The sequence below is a fragment of the Teleopsis dalmanni genome, chromosome 1, assembly GCF_002237135.1.
Source record: "Teleopsis dalmanni isolate 2A chromosome 1, ASM223713v2, whole genome shotgun sequence".
NCBI lineage: Eukaryota > Metazoa > Arthropoda > Insecta > Diptera > Diopsidae > Teleopsis > Teleopsis dalmanni.
Genome location: NC_051846.1, coordinates 63,048,774 through 63,072,382, shown reverse-complemented (window position 1 = coordinate 63,072,382; position 23,609 = coordinate 63,048,774). Strand labels below are relative to the sequence as shown.

The window sequence follows — 23,609 nt, the reverse complement described above, 5'->3', positions numbered from 1 at the left end:
GGTAATTTTTTATGCCATGTGCCATTAAAAATAGTAATAATAAACTTGGTTTAAAGTTTAAACAATAGTGTATAGTGCATTGGCTAAAAATTTTTTATTTTTGATTTTGCCAATTTTAAAAAAATTTATCGAAAACTTTAAAATTTGAGTCACGAGGTTCACTTGCAACTTTTAATGACTTTTAAGCAAAGTTTCGCTTGCATTACTACTTCAATTCTCTTACTGTGGTAACTCGTTTTAGTCACTTCGCTGCGAAGAATCAGCATAAGAGCCAAGGGAGTATATTTTTGGCATCTTAAGTATCTAAAGACCCTAACGAAATGGTTGCTGAGGAACGAAGCATAAAGCAACAAATGGGAAAACTAAAGGGAACAATGCAGCTCGGTGTAATGATGCTTAAAACCATAAATGGCCATGAAACCAAAAACGTTCCAATAAATAGAAAAAAATATAAATAAAAAATTCACTAAAACTATAAAAACTTTCAAATAAAAAATTCTCAACGCTGCACGCTTCTTGCGGTCAATCGGGGCGAAACGAGAACAGTTGAAGACGTCGGAAAGAAGAATATTCCTCGGTCGATGCGCGGTAAAAAAAAAGTATCTTAAAATGTGGTTTATTTTACATTTTTGTGTCTTTTGTTATTTTATGGAATTTATTTTTCATGGCATTTGTATTTCGTTGTGCAGAAAAAGGCTTTTAATGAAGCAGAACATTAGAACAATGGCCGTAACTACGCCCTCCAGCCGCAACTATTCTGATTACACGAAGCTCGTTTCTTGGTTTGATTTCCTTTTTTAAGCCAGCAATTTTGCTTGTTACTGTCAAAAAGGTGTTCTCGGTCAGCCCAAAAAGGCAGCCATTGCACACCAAATTTTGGAAATTTACTTTGCTGTAGGTTTATTGAATATTGTAGGGGGAAGAGTAGAAGGAGTGCATGCTGTTAATTTTAAGTGCAGTTTTAACTATATGAAGTTTATCTAGACTTTTTTTTTCTTGATTTAGGTTAATAACAAAAAATAAAAGTAAAAGAAATATTCGAATTTTCATAAAATGTTTATTGATTTTTAATAGACAAAACAGTAAGATTTTTGACTATGTTTGAAATCGATAGGTAGCGCTGGTATGCCACGTTTTTTATTTATTGCATATTTTTATATAAAAAAAAACTTTTTTTATGATTTCTGAATAAGAAACGAAATTCAAATCTATTTATATGCATTCATTTTACATAAAATTAATTTTTTATAATGGACAACAGTTTTTTATTATATACAATAGAACTCCGCTACTCCGAATCCGTCAAAATTGTAGTAATCCAGATTATAAAGACATTTGGATTGCGGGATTTTCATTAAAAATCTAAGAAAAATTGTGTATACATTTTAATATATTTATTTTAATAACAAAAAACAATTTTTTATTATATACAATAGAACTCTGTTACACAGAATCCATCAATATCGTTGCAATCCAGATTATAAAGACATTCGGTAGAATCAGTGCTCGATCCTGAAATCAAGTCATATGTATAATGCATGTTTTATATTGGATTTACATGAGAGTTTTGAATATAATTTTAGTTGAAAAAAAATTCTTTTTAATTTGAAATTAAAAAGCAAAAATATCTATTCAGACCACTTATCATTCTAATTTGATTATCAGTTTTATCATATGTCCAGAATATATAACTACTTTCATAACATATATACTTTGCACTCTGATATATACAAATGATAAATAAAAGTTTTGTTTCATTTTGTATGAAAATTTCATTCATTCCTCAAAAATATTCACAATAGCAACATAAGATTGTACCGATCAATACTATACTGCGATGAACTGTACTAGTTAAAATCCACATGATTCTGTAAAACTACTTCACAAATCTTCTTGATTTGAGTTTCTTTTGCCAACAAAACCAAGAATAATTTAAAATGACAGCCAAAATGACCATCAAAACACTCGAATGATTCCAGTATTAGATATTCTTACTTTGCCAGATTACGAGGTAATTCGACTTATAGGAAATTCAACGCAGATCTACTGTCTTTGTTGTTCGCCTGGCTTTGGATTATTTTTTTAATTTTTAATTAAGGTTTAATAACAAAATAATTAAAACTCTTAGCTTAATTTTGAATTTCAAATAAAGTTTTAATAACCGTTTTTGGAATTATTCACGCCTGACGGATCATGATCACCCCATTTCTGTTTGAAATCCAAAGATCCTCAGTTTAGTATTATTTTAATTTTTCATCATGTGATATATATTTTAAAATTTTTAGTTTTGTCAAATTACATGCAAATCAACCTATAGGAAATTCGACCAAGGATGATCTACTATATTTTTAATTCGTCGGATTATTTTTTTTTAATTTTGAGTTGAGTTTTAACAGTAAAATAATTAAAATTTTTTTTTAATTTTTAATTGCAAATAAAAATTCAAAACCATTTCTACGACTATCTGTGCTAAACGAATCATGATGACCCTATTTCTGTTTGAATTCCGAAGGGTCTCAACTTAGCGTTATTTTGGCCACTGATTAACTATTAAACATGTGACCTTACCAGCATTTCGTAACCTTCATTTATTACCAGCAATACATTATGTTCTTAATGTTCTGAGATATTCTTCCATTCCTTATTTCAAAAAAAATGAATGAACTTAAAGCAATAGCAGTGAAGAGTTATATGTATCTGAGACTTATACAAAAACATTTTGAGATAAATATTTATATACTCTAAGTAAAATATTTACAATACAAAAGTGTTTAAATAGAGTTTTTGATTCAACATACGTAATTCAAAAACATTTGACCTACTTTAAAAAAAAAAAATATCATACTATGGACGTGTGCGGGTTAGGCTAAGTTGATGCTAAACCAAATGGGAGATTTTTTAGGATTTTTTGCACTGCATACATTTAGCCATTTATCAACACGTATCGACACATCACTACATAATTGGCACAATTTAAAATTTCCCTCATTTAGAACGCAACTTAGCCTAACTCGCACATGACCTATACACTATATACTTCTTAACAAAAACTTCAGCCTGCATACCTGCAAAATATTTCCATAATTTACTCTGCAAATTTTCATTGAAATTCCAAACACAAGTACATCACTTCTAGAAAATCAGACTGCTGACCTATGAATTAATAATTGTAAATAATGACTCCACCTAAACCTATTCGTACCTTAAGTAAATACAAATGAAATACTACAAAAAAATAAAACTCACTACCGACATTTACATAAGAAAAAAAGTCTAACATACGTCAGTGTAGATATACAGAAACCATAAATAAAACATATGAACTCCATGTGTCAACTGCAACTACTGTAAAGCACAAGCCTTGTGCCCACGGACACCTACACGCAGTCTTAGTACTCTAATTAGTTTGGCCCCTATTAGTGTAGCATGAGTTGTAATGCCAACACTTCAGAGATGCACTCAGGGTGGCTCGTAAAGGTACACATTGCAACGTAGACACACTTCACCACACACAGTGGAAGAGCCTTGATGCCGGCACATACGTGAACTTGCACTGCATGAACATAAATTTCGTATAGATAAGCCACGTAGACTTACACGTGTAAAATGGAAAATATTTGCTTGCCAGAGCACTGTCACACGTGGTCATGTCGCACTCCAGGGCGCAATTCGGAATGATGAACACGACCAGCACTGACTGCAGACACTACACACACATAATAAATGGGCTTCATTACCGAAATTCTTAACATTTTGTGCATTTCGAACATTTGGTGCAACTGTTGAATGCAGCAGCTCAGCGAGAAGTTTTTAGCGCTGACAGAAAGAAGTAAACTGCATAGTGAAGTGAAAAGTTCTGAAGTGAAAAGTAAACACACGAAAGATAATTTATGGTTTTATAATATTTTTATTGTTTTTAGTTACACGCGTAACTCCAATTAAAACCCGAAAAAGGTAGAAAAAGTTGTATACTTTTTTCCCTACTTTAAATATTTAATGTTTCTACTCAACCATGTCATATGTCTGCTGACCTGCTCGTCCACATGTTACCGTCCTTCCGTCTGTCTAACCACTTTTCCTCTACTGGTTCGGTTCAGTTTAGTTTGGTTTGGTTTGCGTTGGTAAACTTCATTATGCACTTTTTCAGCCTGTTTCCGTTTCCAACGTTTCTATCTGTAATTGCACATCTCGATAATGCATTTTTTACATGTTTCACGGCTTACGCGTTGTACCGCAACTACTACTACGGACACACGTCGACAAATATTTTTAATTATATTTTTCTCGTTTCTTCTAATTAAACTTAAAAAAATAATTAAACAACACATAAAAATAATTTTATGTTTACAGTATGCAAAAATCTACATTTCTTTAACTAAAATTAAAATGAATAGAAATAGTTTTTTTTTCTAATTAAGATTTCGTTAGAGGCTTGAAAAGACACGAGTTGGTGTTATTTGAATACATTCATTATTCAGTATAAGTATTCGCTACAAACTACTATGCACCTCGGAGCAATCTATTCTGGTTATCACCTGCATTTCAACTCCTGCCATGCACACATCAAGCTACCAATGCACAAGTTCAATTAAGCACACGTTGTCATTATGCACTCCAGGGTGCAATTGCAGCGACGTAGATGTCAGCGCTGCATTTCCTATTCAGAATTTTATCGAATCAACGTTTTGAAAAAAATTTCAATAGAATTTTACAAATCGCCACCTTTGCAATTCTAGTAAATGAATTACATATTTTCATAGTTATAAATGCGGATATTATATTCACTTCTACAGGATACCGGAACTCATTAATTTTAGTCAAAAGATTATATAAAAATTTATGTGTCTCCGTATTCAAATATTTTATCCCACGTTTGTCGCTACAGATTGTATTTATATATACATATAATTCATGATTGTTAAACTAATTTAAAAATAAAAATATTCACAGTATACTAAATATTTTCATAATCTGAAATAAATTATAGATGTGTTATATAATTGTCACTTCTCTTAATTACTAATCAAACTTCTTATAATAAAAATAATAATGTGAAATATTTCAACTTTCAAAAACTGAAAAAAGACAAGAGAATTCTGATCCTTGAAAACGTTTAGATCTATTGTTTACGTCTTATTGTAGTTTCAGCTCCAAAAAACTGAAGAAAATCGAAAAGATTATGTTTCTTGAGAACATTTGGATCTGTTATTTAAAATGTTTCAGTTGCAATGATCGTTCGGATCAAGCATTTATTTCTTCTTTAAGTTTTTAAGAAGTTTCATTTCTGAAGAACTAAACAAAATCAAGTAGATTCTAGACCTTAAAAACGTTTAGGACTAATACTTATTTCGTACTGAAGTTTATAAAAAGTTTTAGTTCCAAAGAAATGAAGAAAATCAAGAAGATGCTGGTCGTTACAAACGTTTAGGTGTATTATTTATTTCTTATTGAAGTTTACAAGAATTTTCAATTTCAAAGAACGTTAAGATCTATTTTTTATTTCTATGGAGGTTTATAAAAAGTGTTAGTTCCAAAGAACTAAAGAAAATCAACAAGACTCTGGTCCTTGTGAACGTTTATGGTATGTCGATTACTTATTTCTTATTTAAGTTTATATGTCAATGATTACTGCATGATCTTAACGTCATTATCGTATCTCAATTGATTACACAAATAGAGTTCCTTGAAATAAAGGATCTAGAATGTTTTTCCACTGTGATTATAGCAGATTGGGAAAAAATTTTATATATTTAACTATTTTTTAAATTCACGTATATCAAGATTTCATTTGAAAAACTGTCACCTGTCACTGTAATATATTTTTTCTATACCAATTGAGTTTTGACTCAAGAAGCTTCTAGTTCTCAAGAACTATCGTATCTGTTATTTATTTCTTATTCATATTTCTTAACAAAAAATATTTACTAGTTTTAATATGAGTTATATTACAACCACTTGGAAATACACTTAACTTAGAAAAATGAGATACAGAAAAATTTATATATGGTTATGTTCTGTCTAATCAACTCATTAATTATTAATTTTCCTCTATATTCCTTACTTCCAGTATTTATATTGAATTATTTTATCTAACACTATCTAGAATTAACTGACAGTTACTAACTTAGAAAATAGGTTGCCGAACTTAGAAAATAGAATGCGAATAGAACTCAACTTTTAAGACTATTTATTCTAGATTGGGTTCTGTAATGTCCCATAGTTTCAATTTCTCCGCAAAAGGCACTGTAGTAAGCAAGAATACAAAAGAAATTGTTAATATTAAGATTACCTCAACATAAATGTGTCCGATGTAATTCCTCTAGAGCTGATCTGTCTAATTCATAAAAATAGTCTAAATATTTATAGTATATTATTAAATAGTACATAAATGTAATATAATATTAAATTCAATACTAATTTATTGTGATTTGGACTACCATTCGAAATATCTTCTATTATATATCATAAAATAAATAATTATTCAAAACGGAGACCCTAACATAACTCGAGACCCCAAAACATCAGATAGTTGTTTCGTAAATAAATAAAAAAATTAGAATTGAAAAAATTATTCTAATACTTGAAATTTTTATACACAAAGTGTCTTTAATTCAGAATAGCCTTTGATAACTAATCTGATCTGAAAAAAAAGAATTGAAGATTAAAATCTTCCGTGAGGTATTGCATACTGAAGAAATATTAACAAGTACAAGTGTTTATTTCAAAAGACTCAGTATTAGTAGCAATATTTTTTTAATATATTTGAAGTTTTAATTTTGGTCATAAGTGCAACAATTCGAACAATAAAAAATTAAAAGATATCATTCACTTGAAACTAAAATGCTGTCTAATGATTCTGAAAATATTAAAAATTGCTGTAATAAAAATAAAGTATCACAATAAGTACATGTATTTTGGTCTGTTAAATGAGAGAGACTAGCAATATCTCATAGTTTCCCCAAAGATATTTTTTAATTAAGAAGATATAACTTTATGGACTGTGTAGACTACAGATATTTTCTTCTATTTTACTACTTTTCTGTTTCGTCTCTCAATATTTATTATACTTAAAGGAAATTATATGTACTTTTTGAAACGGTCTTTAAACATTTTGCAAATAACCTAAATTTGATGAATACATAACAAATCCTTAAATTTTCTTTTAAGTAAAAATCAATAAGTACACATTATAACTTACAAAGACAGACGTTATGAACTCATTCTCATATTTAAACTAACATATCCATGTTTTGTTCTGTATAATTTCCAATCCAACTTTTACTAAAAACTTATACAGTGTTTAGATTTAAAATAACTTAAACTACTAAATATAACCGTATCGGCCTTATTCACCAATTTATATAAAATGTTATGTTAAAACCTTGGATTAAACCAAAATGCCAACCAAACAGAAACTAATCAAAAATGCTGTAAATCAATCATCTTTCGTATTCGCAACACAAATACAAGCATTTTCAATTAAATTTCGAATGTGAACTGGGAACTGGGAACAAACTCATTTTCCACATGAAGATATTGGCAACAAAAGTCTTGTCATCAACTCCAATCAACCAAACCAGCTACATTGATTTCAAAACTCGTTTCCAATACTTCCTTTTTACATTTCATGGTTTTTTTTCTTAGTTAATATTTATTTTTTGTATCTTTTTGTTGGGTTTTTTTTGTTAGTTTTTTTTTGTGATTTAAAATTCAGTGCGCTGCCCTAAAAAGTAGTTTTACTGTCTGTACTTCATCACTGCATCAACAGCTTTTGCTTAACTAGCGTTCCTCATGCCAAGCCACACAAAACAATTGACATTCATTGTTTTGCAGCAAATGCAGCAAGAGCAACAGCAACAGCTGAAGCAATTGCAATTTGTTGCTAAAAGCAGTAGCAGTCGAAGCAGCAGCAACACTACAATAGCAATAATCGTTATAACAACAATGTAACAGCAACACAACAACACAACCGAACAACAACAACAACAGTAAGACAGCAACATTAAAACAAATGTACAATAAAAACAATGCAAGTCTTCAGCATTTCAGAAATTGTTAAAGTAGCAAAAGCTGTTGCCATTTTTGTTTTATATTCAAAATGGTTCCAAGGAACCAAGACATGTTTGAAAGGATGAAAAATAAGAAAAAAAGTAAACAAATGAACCACAAAAAGTGCAATTTTGCAAGGGCAAAATTTTGAATTTTAAGTTTTTAGAATGTATATAAATATTTTAGGATAATATTTTTTTAGATGATTTATTAAATTATTAATATACAACACTATTTTGACCCTATGCTCCAAAAGTAGTTTAGGAAATTTGTAGTATATTACATATACGATGATTATAGTTTTTATATGTGTATATTTACATGTATGTCTAGTATTATTACTTATAAAATTTAATCATTATCCATACTCTTAATATACAGTAATAACCCAAATTGCGTCGTTAATTGGGACCGACAAAATGAGATGCAAATCGAAACACATTTCTCCCTATATATAATTTTCAAAAATAGTCTGGTTTTTGACCACTTGTTGATGGAGAATTACTTTTTAACTTATTGAATATCGACAGAGCTTTACTCTGAATTAACATTTGGCTCAGTGGCATTCTTCTTTGATACTAGTTTTTTATCCAAATGGATAGAAGGCACTTCATTTTTATAATTAATGGACTTCTAGTTTTTGTAACTTAGTCCTTAGTCCTTTAATCATTTATCATGTCCACAAATTGTTCTCACAGTAGTTAAAGTTAAATCCAAAATTCTTAGAATATCAGCAGAGTTTTCTCTAAGTTTATAACATTTGACAATGTCTAACTTTCATTTCAAAAAAATTAATAAATCTGGATTGAATGCAGATTTACCAATCGAAAAAGCCATATACTCAAGACTACAGATACTTTTTTTTTATTATTTACGTATGCAAGAGTTCATATCCAACTTCCCTTCAATTAAAAGAAAGTCTTTTGAAAGTTTTGCAAGTTTTGAAAATTATTATGCTACATTTTACTATTTAATATTTTTATGCCTTTTCTTTTTAAAAATGTCATTTTCTTTAATTATAGCCATAATTTTTGTTTTCAGAGTAACAAAAAAATAGTCGCGACTTACGAAAGAAAACATGTGAAGTAACAAGAATGCTCTTAAATTCTTCAGAGTTAGGTTTTATTCACAAAAAATTTTAAGTCTTAAGTGCAGCCAAATTGAATAGGCAATCTATTGTGAATGTTCACTGGAAATATGTTGCAAAATCATATAAGCATTTTATTTACTAATATATTTAAATACATAAATAAATAAATAAATTTAAATATATAAGATAAAAATGCTAACCATTGCCCTTTTAATATTCATTTTATTTTCGTTTATTTAAATTAATAAATTTTTAGTATTTACAAATTTATATTTCATATTGTACACAACATAACAAAAACAGATGCGAATTTGTTTCAACCAGACTTAATGCTGTTTTTTTACAACTCTGAAAGAAAAAATTACGGCTTATGGTATGTTATGATTAATATTGATGTAATGGCATTTAAAATCTTGAGTATCCTCTTGAAATACTCCTGATTTATGATCGTGAATGCTTCTACTCGTAATTTGTGAAATTTAATTGGTCAATAGTTGAATAATAATTACTGTTTCAAATTTGTATGTCACCAACAATTTTTTCTAATCTTTGTCTATCGTTGAGAATAGAAAATTATTCGAAATTTTACGACCTTAGTAATTAAAAGACTCTAAATCTCTATGTCTCTTGTCGGAGCTAGTTTCAGTGAGACAATTTAAATGTTAATAAAAATATTAATTAAAAATTTATAAAATAATATTTAAACTTTAAAACAACGTTTTACAGAAAGTCTCGCCTTTTACGATTTTTATGAACCAATATTAGTAGTATATGAGAAAAAGAAAAGGAACTATTATGAAAAACGTGAAGAAAGCAATACGTTTTTCGTCGACCGAAAAGGAATAAATAATCGACCAATCTATTTACAATTTCGAACTTTTGTATATGTTAGTAGGAAGGACACTGAATTTTTTTAAAACAAAATAAGTTGTGAACAACAAAAATAAAAAAATATCCTAAAAATGTAATCAATTAAGGAACTATAACTTAACCTACTTCAATACAATCTACTATTTCAAGAGTGAAATCTAAAGTCATATTTTTAGAACCGTACATTATTTAGTTATATTCAAAGCTAAATTAAAATTTTTCAATTACTTGTTAAATTCATTACACACTCTTTATTTACACATCTATACTTACATTCTGTCTTTAAACACACTATGCCAAATGGATATCTTACAGTACTAGTACTACTTGTACAAGTAAGGAAAAATAAGTATGTAATTTTTAATCATTTTTATAGAAAATTTAAAAACTAAATTGATAATGAAACTAAATTTAATATTAAGTTTTTATTAGTCGATTATAAATCAAATTTCTGATTAAAATTTTTATAATCCTTTCTAATCTGTTTGAATTTTTCTTATTTCATATATGCAAATCGCTTTGATTAAATTATCCTTCTTATTCTCTTCACTAATCAAAATTTTTAATAACAGAGGTTTCTACATATGAGGTTTCAAAAAACCTTGTAACAGTTTGTTATGTATTTCTGTATGCTCTAACATTACTTCTACTGCGATTAGCTCTGCCTTACTAAAGCCCATAAAAGCCCATAAACGCCCATAAAAGGTAACCATTACTAATAGCAATTCTAAATTATAAGGAAAGTACGTTAAGCTGAATTCCAAAATTCATATGTATGGTTAATCATAGCAATTTTAGAAAGATATCACTTCCTGAATTATAGAAGTGTAAACATTTTTTTATACAAAAAATGTATTTAGTTATTTTATCAACTTTTGTTTAATCTTTGAAGTATTAAGTTTTAAAATAAATCAATTTTAACTTATTTCTGGAATATATAATTGTTAATATGTCCAATACATAACACCATAATTATTTTTTATATATAACTTAAATTTACAACACATCACAATGTCGTCATAAAAGCGTAAATAAAAACGTTGTATCTTTCAAAAGAATTCGAAAGAAATTTTTCTTAATTTGATCGCTTATATTAATCTTAAGACTTACTCTATAACGACTTTAAGACTCTATTACGTTTTCGCAAACGTCTATAGTAAACTTACCTTTAAAGATATCTAATAGTTTTTCAACTGATCTTAGACACTTTGGTATTTTTTCTAAGGCAACGCTTATAGATCCGTTGGGCGAAGTATATACCAATATCTTAGAATTATTATTCGAACCTTATGTATTGAGTGGTATGCATTAAACATTATTGAACTCGTTCGACAATAATCAAAGGTAGTATAACTAGGTATACCCAATTAGATATATAAAATATAGTCGGCCCTTTTTGAGTTTTGTTGTTGTTAAGGTTTGATCGGTGTGTAGTCCAGACTGTCGTAAATGCAATGCTTAATTGTCGACATTATGTGTGTTTGTTTGTCTGTGGTAGGAATGATGCTTTTAAGCTGACAAATGTTCTCAACATAAATAATTTTTTGGCTGCCTAAGATAAAGTACAAAGTTCTTAAATTTATTCAACTGAATTGAATTTAACCCATGCTAAGATACACCCAATCTACTACTGCTCCTGAGTGGTTTATTTATGACTGCATATAAGTGACGGTATCTGATAGCAAGCAGTTATCTTCTGCGAACTTAAAATCTCTGATTTGTGTTAAATCGATTGATGTGCCAGTTAATCTAATAGACGAACTCTCTTAGACCCTACTGTCGATTGTTATAACATAACTAAACACGAAAAATTTATTATCAGTTAATTGAAAAACCAATCCACTAATAAAACGCAGGATATTTTTAATTTTAGTCTTAAACAGATCTTAAAAGTTTGTTATGATTTTGGCTAGACCTGGCCATCTATGACGAACTATTTCAACGTGACTTCCTCTCGTTCATGAATTCTATAATATATTATACATAAGAGGAAATTTTCCGTCTAAGAGCAAATCTATATATCATTTGTTAAAAGGCTGAAAAAATCGTTTAAGTTTCATCAAGTTTTGGCTACATTAATCTAGATAATAGACGTCCTCGATATATTAGTCTACGCGAGGAATTATTCGACTGCGCTTTTGACATTTTAGGTTATTCCTCTTTTGTGCTTTAAAATTTCTTATATTATAATTATATAAGATTATATTAATTATATTAGGTATAGTAAAAAGAAATTCAATATTTTTTCAATATATCGATTTAGATATCTATATCCCGCGTTGTAGAAGTTCGATCGGGTTACTCTAGATGGCGGTAGAAAGATGAGATTTTGTACTAAAAAAATCTTTTAACAGTTTGGTCATTGGTTGACTCAGTTTTGTTTGAGCACGTATCGAAGTTAGACACTAGCAAAGATTGAAGTTTTACTTTAATAAAGACGAAAACGAAAGCTATGGTGACCAAGCTAAAAATGTAACCATTTTTTATGGTCCTGATACTGTAACAGCCAACAGGTCAGGTAATTTCAATGTCAAAGATGCACTAGGCACTGAAAAGTCAATTGTCGAAAATGTCGATAAAATCATGGATATTGTCGATTGCTAAAGAGCTAAAGATTGCACAAAAAACCATTGGGAACTATTTCAAGAAAGAAGCTGTATTCGTGTCACACAAGTTAACGCAAAAACGAATTTGTCCGAATCTAGGAATCGCTGTTCGTTCGTGATGAAAAATGGATCACTTACAATAATGTCAACGTTAAGAAAAACGGTAGTGTTTGAATCGAGGTGAGCCGGCTGAAACGATGGTCAAGCCAGGATTGACGGCCAGGAACGTTTTTATGTATGTTTAATGGGATTGGTAGGGAATCATTTACTATGACCTGCTTTCCTACGGCAAAACTCTTTAGGAAAGTCGTTGATAGTAGATCTGTTTTGTGAGATTACTAATTCTATATTAGTATTTATCAATATGGCAATTCTTTTGATTTTTTTGTGCGTAATTCTTTTTGGCTAAAGTTTCTCCCAGCACCTTTACAGTATTCTCCTACTTTATACTAAAGTACATATATTTATACTATATATATATATTTATACCAAAGTTACTGTTTAACGAAATCAACTCTTTTATTTTGCAATGTTTTATATAAATCATACCAATTGTTCACAAATGTTCGAATTATGTATATTAAATGTTGACAAATATCTTATGTGCATTGGTACTTTGAAAAGCAGCCTGTATTCTTTTAAAAGGCGTTACTTATATATCAGGCAAAGAACTTTATAATCCAACTATCTAAATATAATTAATTTATATAATAATTATATTAAATATATGTACGATAATCTAAATCTATAAGTTACTGAAAATTTTAGTTTTAAGCATTTGACATAGAATAAGAATTTGTTTTAGAAAATCGTATCGTGACTTGCAAACCAGCATGATCCATAAGCATCTTTGCCTGATATTTGTTCTTTTTCATGCTTTTTTATTATTCATTATTTTTTATTATTTTGTTGTTTTCATCTTTATTTGTACTTTTCTCAATTGAACATAAAAGAAAAATATTAAAGAGCGGAAATCGAGTTCAATGCAAGCACATAAATGCCTATTGAATGGTTCGATCGCAAAGGGCTGCGTCACTTAGGTCTGATCGCATTGTGGATGCTGCTGCAATTATGCCAGTTTCTTTAGCAGAATTCGCGCATGAAATTCAAAGAAACACTTGAATGCTTTAATTCTAAACTCTTTTATGTCAGTCGCATGTCTATTTTCGTATTATCTGTACGGCGTATCTTGTAGATAGCATCTTTTGCGCTTTGTGGCACATTTTGGTACATAAGAGAACACAGAAGATGTGCGCCATACTGCGCAGCGAGCATTGATTTTGCCGTTTTTGAATGGCTTTTTACGTCTTCGATGATCGATCAAAGGTGCGCTTTCAAGTGCTGTAAATATGCAATTATGACGACAGGTTTACAGACTTTTTATCTTTTTTTATCTTGTGCCAAATTAGTTTTGAAATTACATTTTCACACACATACCTACACATACCAATATGTATTTTTATATTTGTTATTAGAAAAATATTGCGCAAATAGTCATATACGAGTATATTTGAACGAATGTGCCCACCAAAGTATCCCAGAAAAAAATGTTGACCCAAATATTTTGATATAAAAAATATGTTCGAAATTTTTTTTCCAGATAAGATCAGAAGCGTACTAAAACTATTACTTTGTTTTTTTTTTTTACTTGTTGCAGTTGTAAAAATATCATAAATGTTTTTCCAGCGAATGTCATAAAAGCGACACTAAATCATTTGTCGGAAGCTCTGAAAAAAGCGTAAAAATTCAGTGTCGACTTCGTTTGTCAAAACTATTTTTATTTGTCACTGACAGCTGCACAAGATGTCATGACAATTGTTTTATAATTACCCACCATGAAACCGCAAACAAATAAAATTGTTAAGTAAATTACTTAATTTAAAAATGCTTTACTTAAATGGAGTGAACTTAAGTACCGCCACCATTCAAAGAAACTACAACGCTCAAGTGAATTCGTAATTAAAATGTTTGCTTAGATTAGACAATGAATTACTGCGGCAAGGCTTGAATTGTTGGAGTGGAAGTGAGCTGCAGTTGTAATGGAATCACTCTTCACTCTCCAGTTGAGGAATTGTGGAAATGGAAAAAAATGAAACTTAAAACTAAGAAATTAAAATATTTTATGGCACTTACGTGATAAAATCATTAAAGATATGTCATTTGGTCTGCGAAAATAAAAACAAATTAGCTAAGTCACTCATCTCATGACGACGCTCATAAATTAAAAATTGAATAAAAGAAGTTTTATTGAACAAAATTTGCAATTCAAATTAGTTGGAGTTAAAGTTATAATCTTTAACATAATCTGATTCTAAGTTAATGACTTCATAAAATAATTATACCGTTTAAATGTAGAGCGATCCTTAAAACCGATTCTAATTACGAGCCATTGTCATTCAGTTGTACATCTCTGGGATCTACGTGTTTATGTACGCACCATACTTTAACGCAAACATAGTTTAATTTTACTATAAAGTCTACTACAAATGGTTCCCTAATCACTAAAGTGGTAGATACTAGACCAGTAGGGTCCATCAAGATTTATTTTTATGATTTGCGTTGAGGTCATGAGAAAGAGAGAGAGAGAATAGCGTTTCTGGAACCTCTGTTTCTCACATATGAAGTCAACAATTTTTTTGAATAAGTTTTCTATCCTACGCAGCATGTAAATTAAAATGCTTCCGCCAATATCTCAGGCTCATTGCAATAATAAAACCATAGACTAGCATAGCCTGACTTTAGTAATTATAGTAAGATGACTGGATTTAAAAAGCTTGCTATAAACTCTAAGTATTGTAAATTACGCCAAGTAGTTAAACGATTGCATTGTGTATAATATGATTATAATATAAAAGTGATGTTAGGTGTTCCTTAAGGAAAGGCATAACAATATGCACTAGAATTATCCACTTATTACCTAATCATGTTAGGAATAATTGTTCGGATTGTTTCAAGCAAAATACTTAAAACTTGTGACTTATAATTCCTATTGTCAACATGACCAATTTATAAAACTTCATATATTAGTTTAGTTAAGAGAAGGCTGAGTTTCAAGATAGCCAATAGAAATAAATGAACTAGGTACAATTGATATAAGATGTATGTAGGTTTTTGGGTTATGTGGGAAATAAACCTGAAATTGATTGGATTGATTTGAGGTAATTTCTCTTAGAAATTTTCGTCACTGTAAGTTATGGACGTATAGAGGAAAAATAAAATATTAAAAACATTAAAAGCATTTACCAAATATAAGCAATATGGAGAAGTGTTAAAAATTTGGCAGTAAAATACTGTGTTTATGTTTACTGCTAATTACACATCCATTGTGAATAGTCGGCTTTTGTAGGTGTAAACTGAACTTACTAAATAGAAATAGAAGTATTCTAAAAATGTTCCTTTCTGAGAGCTATTTTCAGATTTTTCAGAAATTTGGTTAAAAAAATAAGAGGTGTTTTCTTATGATTTCCGTCTTTTTAAGGCTCGTATTTCTTTTAAACTCGAAATGAGATTTTGATCTTAAATTCTTAGGACCAATTTAAGGCTAATACAAAATAAATATGTTAGTAACTTGTTCCTATTGAAGAAAGTTTACAGAAACGATTGTCCAATCAACTTGTATTAGAGATTATAACAAATTTTAAAGATATTAAAAAAATAACATTAAATATAACACGACGATTTGATCTCAGATGATATATCATAATAATGGTATATTTAGGAAATAAAAATCTATGAATTATATTATAACTGCTGTATAAAATTTTAATTAATATTGATTAAAAAAAAATCAGTATTAATATTTTCATACCTGTCAACAATTTTACTTACAAATATATAACTATAAAGTCACATATGGTATGCTACATATGTGTAAGCTTGCACCGATTGAAGGGATTTTAGTTCTGTCACAAAACCTCTGAAAATTGAAGAGAGATTAAAGTGTCACCCAAATAAATACTTGCATGTGTAAAATACGTAAACTCAGTGACATTTTCATTAAACATCAACAGCTCTGACTTAACATCACAATGATTATTTAACGATACGAAAGTCAATATGCAGATATCGCACATATTTTACGCATTCACCGTATATGCGGAGACACAGATACTCACACACACATTCATACTCGATATCGTTCGTATATTGACACTACTATAGTGTTTACAGAAACTCTTCAGAAATTGTTGTTGACTCAACCTTAAATAAATAATAACATTATTTGTATTGTATATTTGTTGTGCGCTGGGTGTTGAAAATATTAAAAGTTGCCGCTTAAAAGTGTTAAAAATTTTTATCACTTGCAATACAATTTGTTGTTGTTTTAATGTTTCAGTCCACAATTGACTAACCGAGTGGCGTTTTTTATTTTACTTGTAAATAAACAATACTGACACCAAAAGCGAATGGACAGCCTCATGTGTGGGTACCCTTTCAAAGAGAATGTTTCGAAGTTACCCATAAATAAATAAATTTTTACATAATGGATTGAATGATTCTTACTACAATTGTATACTTGCAACTTTTTTATAGCTTTGTTTATCCTTTAACTTTTTTGAAGATATATTGTATACATACCGACTTAAATTAAAAAATAAAAGCCGTTTAAGTGTAGTTTCATTGATGTCCGTTCTGGGTTTTAACCCCAACAATTTTGATGACAAATTAAACTACGTTTTTGAACACTTTTTTTCTGGCTTTTTTTTATAAAAATACTAGTAAAATTTTATAGTATTTAGTACCTCCTGTCCATTGATTGATAAATAATATATTTTATGACCATTGCTTATGCTCACATCGTAATCATTTAATTAACGTTATCAATTGTTTATCAGAACTAAGCCGACTTATTTGCGGCTGGCTTTTAAAAGTAATGATGTTTACTTTCCAGTTGAACACTTAAGTGTCTTTGTGAATACTTTAAAAAAAATTTATAGAAACTAACTTTTTACATTTTACTTTAATTTGATTACCTCAGTGTTTGGTGTTTAGTTTAGGAGCTTATTTATTATCTAAGTAAACAAGCTTTTATTGCACATGTAAACAGTAAGCATAAAATGCAGTGAAAGGAAATCAATATAATTGCTTGATTTCACTATGTAGACGAAATTACTTTTTAAATGAAATTCAGACCACTAAGAATTTATAGGAGCAATTGATATTATCACCAACCACTATGATAAATTGAAAACGCGATCAAGTCCACAGTTTATTAGCCAAATATATTACAGCCCATATTTTTTTTTTGATTCAAGCATTGTTATTTCGCACAATACAAACAGCTCGATACATTTGAGGTCAACTATTCTCCGACTTTTTGAAGAAGTCCAAATAAAATATTTTTGATCGATTGTTCTCTTATTTGAGAACCAATTTCAACACAACCATTTTTTGGTTTAAAAATAGTAAATGATGACTTAGTCAAGCAAATATAAAGACTTATAAAGCATTTCATTATAAAATTCATAAAACTTTAGCGTAACGTTGGTTAAAGTGGTAGGCTATCAGATAACTTCTATGTACCTCAATTAGCAATTTTTCGCCATTTACCCACCACATTCCTCGTAGGAACCACTTAGGTAGAAGAATATAGACTGAATCCATTACATGGAATTTCGATAATTTAATAGGTCTTTCGTCTTTACCGAAGAACAGTATAATAGGCTGTCAAAGAAGACCTTCCTAAAAAGCTTCTGGACGCCGAAGGTGAGCAATCATAGAGAAAACGTTTTATGGTCTCTATTTCCTGCAGGTTTTCACAACTTCTGCATTAAAGATTATGAGCAATGCGTAGTTTCTCCGCGTGGGTTCTTATACTCCATTGACCTGAAAGAACTGCAGTCAGCCTTGCAGTATTCACACGATCTTTTTTGATGATTTCCCAAGGTCTAGTTGGGAAGATAACCGGGAAGTTGCATATGACTTAAGTGCCTTCCATTTGTTATTGGTGTATTGAAAAAACTATATGTACCTAAGTACTGCTCTTAATGGTCTCAATGGATACTAGGGAAGCATCCAGGGAAGCACCGGATCGAACTAAACTGTCAGATTTCTAGTTCCCTCGTTTTAATAGAGAACCACTTATTATACCTATAATATGTTGTTTAAATAGCCCTAAAAAGCTGCTAACATTTTTCTCCGGCAAAAGGTGATCTATATATATTACCGGCATACATACTCAAAAATTGTGATCATCACTTTATTTGCTGCCTTCATTTATTTGATCCACATTCTTCAAAAGTAGTTTACCTGATGATCACCTTAACTGTTCCTTCATATTCATTTAAAGGATGAATCATGAATGAATATGTAAGTATCATATTCATACTAACATATTCAGGATAAATGGATCAGAGAGAATTCAGTTGATCCAACGTTATCAAATATTATTTTAAAATCGTTATACGGTCAAGTTTAAGGACCAGACTTGTCATTCATTTTGTCGATAGCTTTATTACAAGCATACTTTTTTAAAACTAAATAAAACCACTTTGCCAAGCCATATGCCTATGGGGGCAACAAAAGCTCGCTAACTTATAGTTTTCAATTAGTTCTGGGTTTTTAGCAAAGTAGATTCAGTTGGACGTCTGAAAAGCATATGTACGACCAAAGTTAAATTCATTCACATAATTAAACACAGTCGCCAATCACTGATGCAAACATGCTATGGACATCATCCAACTGCCCTGCAATGATGACTAACGAAACTCTTTGTTTTATTCTTCAAATATTACAGCATTGTTCACTTTATGGTCTACAGAAATGAATTATTTGACTATTTTAAGTTAAAATTTTACGACAATCAACTGACGGAATTGAAGTAATATAGTATAATAGTAAATTGATGGTAAATTGAGATAAATATTAAATTATGCCGGTATGGCAGCGAATGTTGGTATTTAACAGAATTTCGAGTAGAATAAATTAGATAAAAATTAGTTAAATTAAATATTACCATTGTGAAAACTTTATAAGATGTTAAATAAAAAAATAAATAAATTTGGAAACTTTTAACCAAAAATAATAAATAAGTGCAATAAATAAATAAATAAATAAATAAATATTTACATAAGTTAAGTGCAGTGCAAAAAAACCCTAAGAATATATATATAATACTTCATTCAGGAAATCCCTTGACTATCACTTGTTTTTGTTATTTGTTACACAGCAGATGCACTTGCTATGCTATAATTAGAAAAATATATCAACCACAGCTATACATTCAGCTATATGCGATAGAGTTTATATTTAAAAATTTACAATAAAATTAAAATAATTAAATAATTTAATTATTAATTTAATTGAATTTAATGTTTAAAAACCAACAATTTAATATTTACTAGTTACCTACTAGTTTCTTTTGAGTTCCTATAAAATTTCTTAAATTATTAGTATTAAAATTAATTATTAAAATAATTGAAACAATTTTTGCCTTTTGTGTGTTAATTCTCTAAAGATAGATTTATGTCACTCGAATTTTCTCACTTGTAAATATTTTAAATTTTTTATTAGAAATTTCAAACCACAACAAGGAATCCTGCTCTCAAAATCCTCTTACCAACTCAAGCAGTGTTTTTTTACTTTGATAACATAAGCCGGCAATAACAAGAATATATGGGGCAAACTGTAGATGCTACATACGAGCACTAAAATCCCTTAAGTATTAATGCAGAAACTTGGTGAATTCAAAACAAGGACAAACTGTCATAGTATGTGACTTAAGGATACAAAAGTTATTTGTTTCTGCGCATAAAAGGCAAGGCTGCTATATATAACCGGGTATATTCCTTTTTATTCATGCACAAAGAGATGCCTAGGCAAAGCGCCTTATTTTCGTATTAAAATTGTGAAGAAAAAGAAATGAAATGAATAAATAAATAGAATTTTCTCTTTGGAAATGCAAAAAAACAGAAAAAACCAATTTATCTTCTTCAAAGAATTTTATGGTATTTTTTTTTTATTTCTACTCGAGTCGTAACAGAAATATGCCAAGTCGTAGACAAACATTCATAAGTTCTCGCAGTTTAATTTATTAACATTAACGATTCTATTTTTCCGTTTCTGTAGGTTTTTAGACATTAAATTGATTTGCATTACTTTGTTGAGAGAAGTTGTTTCATTTTTCATCTCAGGCACTAATGTAATTTGTTATGGTCAGGAATGTAATTAACAAGTTTCTGTAGTTTTGGCTTTAACTAGTGTGTTGTTATTATAGTTAAAACAGGAGCGTCGTACAATAATTCTATTTTATTGCTGTTTAGAAAATAACAAAATAAAGTAAAGTTCGCATATTTTGCTTGAGACTTATAGATATAGAAAATTTTATTGAATTTTCTATATGATAATATGATGCTATCATAGTGTATATATTTAATTTTAATTTTAAATAAAAACAATATAATAAATGCATTACGTTTACACTATCTCAAATACGCCTTTACGCAATTAATGCTCTAATTGAATGGCAATTAGCTGCACACTCCATATAAAAATGTTCAAGATAAAAAATCGAAACAGTATAATTGTCATATGATTTGCTTAAATTATTAGAAGAAAATCTTTAACATTTCAATCTGGAAACCACGTTTTCAAGTATTGATTATAACAAACAGATAATTATAACAAAATGAAATCACTTTAAAAACCCAGTTTCAAAACATATTTTTCAAAATGTCACCTAATTATCATTAATAATTAACTTTCTATTATTGACTTTAATTGTACAATATTAAATGGTAATATTTAATTTTTAAAATTTGAATTACATGAAATTTAATTCTAATATATATATTTTTATTATAATTACCGGAAATACTACCGAAAAGTGATACGATTGTGACTATATATTTAGGATTCTATAAATTTTAAAGATTCTCTCTTAGAAAGTGTACCAAATTTTACCTAATTCTAGATTTAAGGCACTCGTTCCCATTAAAGCAAGCTCACAGCCAAGCAACCATATATACGATCGTGATTTAATTGATTCATTTTACTACTCTGATCAAAAATATAGAATACATGGCTTTTTGACAAGCATGTTAAAAGAGTGTTCGTAATAATATAATGGTACAGAAAATAGTATTGTAAAATGAAAAATAATAATTCAGTATATAAAAAATGTTAATAAACTATAAAAACCCAAATATCATAATCTTTGTCATTCATTGCATAGTTTTCCTTAACTATCGCTTGCTAGACTTAGATCTATTTATCATCTTCGATATTATATTCTTCTGTCTCCATGCACATTGTTGGTTAATATTTTACTCTGTCTTCTCTCTTCCGGTCTTATAATATAACCAACCTTTGCTAATATGTGCTGCTTCTTATATATATTGCTTGTATTTCCATTAGTGAATTGTTATAATTAGTTCATATGATAATAGGTTAGGTTAGATCCGCTTAAGCCTAAAGGCCCACTTTGTAACTGTATAAAGAAAAATTAAGAGGTTTAAAATCACCTTGAAACATTGACAAAGCCTGTTATTTAAGAGGAACTTTTACAGTTAACCAAAATCCTCAAAAAACAAGGCCCCTAGAGTGGTAAGATGATGCCACGCATGTGTTAGACAAAAACAAAGCAGATAGCCAGAACTTTTATCGTCCTCTCCACAATTGCGACAGGTATAATTAAAGGGAAGAATCAATTTCTGGCATAGTTACCTAATCTGCAATTACTTGTGACTAAACCCACCATAATGAGAGCATTGGATTTCCTTTTAATGAAACGAGGACATATTTCACACAGATGCCTACATATCGTTGTGTCTTCCCATACTTTATCATATGTTAATAATTAATAGTAAATTATAAAATATATTTTGAAACAATATTTATTTTTTAAAATTAACTTACGAACTTGTTTTCACCATTTATAATTAATTTTCTCTTCGTTTTAGGTGATATACTTTCAGGCGTTTGCTTTGTTGGGCAATTGGATACATACTCATTGGGTGTCTTTCTTATACTACCACTCTGCATTTACCTGTCAATAGGTGCACTATTTTTACTGGCAGGCTTTGTATCACTGTTTCGCATACGCACAGTTATGAAGACTGATGGAAAACGTACAGATAAATTGGAACGCCTTATGATGCGCATTGGTTTCTTCTCTGGACTATTTATACTACCAGCACTTGGTTTTCTGGGCTGCTTGTTCTATGAGTACTATAATTTCGATGACTGGATGATACAGTGGCATCGTGATATATGTAAACCTTTTTCAATACCATGCCCTATAATGCGTAATGATGGTATTGAATCACGTCCCATATTCCAAATATATATGGTGAAGTATTTATGCTCGATGTTGGTAGGTGTGACATCGAGCGTATGGCTGTATTCCAGCAAAACAATGGTTAGTTGGCGTAACTTCGTAGGACGCCTACAAGGAAAGGATCCTAGGACGAGGGGTCAAGCTTATGTTTAAATTTAAGTTTAGGTTAAGAAATAATTAAATTGTAGTCTATAGGGCTTTATTGTTGAGTGCTTTTTGTAAAGTAACGGTGCGCTCATATGAAAATTGTTTCGACTACGCTACTTTTCATAGTAAAGTGTAAAAATTTTAAATTAAATATTTATTGTTAATAATTGACAACAAAGTTCTGTTGTGAGTAAATCAAAAAAAGAGTAAAGAATTGCTCATGCGCTTTGAGTGAAACCAAAACTTAATTATATATATTAATATAAATTCATTTTAAAATTAAATATTTTTAAATATATAAATTAAACTCTGTTAATTGATTCAGTGTGTTTGGTATTAAATATATATAGTATATAATATATGTATACGTAAATGATATTTTGCTTGTTGAGAGTGACTGTGTATTTATTTTTATATATGTTATATGGGTTTAATTTCTGTATATTATTTAAGATTTTTCAATTAAGTTCTTGTTTTGAATGTAAATTTTAAATTGTATTAAATTTGCACTAATTAAAAGATAAATAAATAAAAATTTAATGAATAGAGCATAATTATAAAATGTTTAGCT

General features: G+C 29.2%; 1 protein-coding gene across 1 annotated transcript in view; it reads left to right on the top strand.

Annotated features, from left to right (window-relative positions):
• LOC119668069 (frizzled) overlaps positions 1–23,376 on the top strand; it is a gene marked incomplete in the record, with an annotated part of 116,460 nt that extends 93,084 nt beyond the window's left edge. The window contains 1 exon segment of the mRNA XM_038077453.1: positions 22,515–23,376. Within this exon segment, the coding sequence (XP_037933381.1) occupies positions 22,515–23,044 (530 nt within the window).
• Between the last annotated feature and the right edge of the window lie 233 nt (positions 23,377–23,609).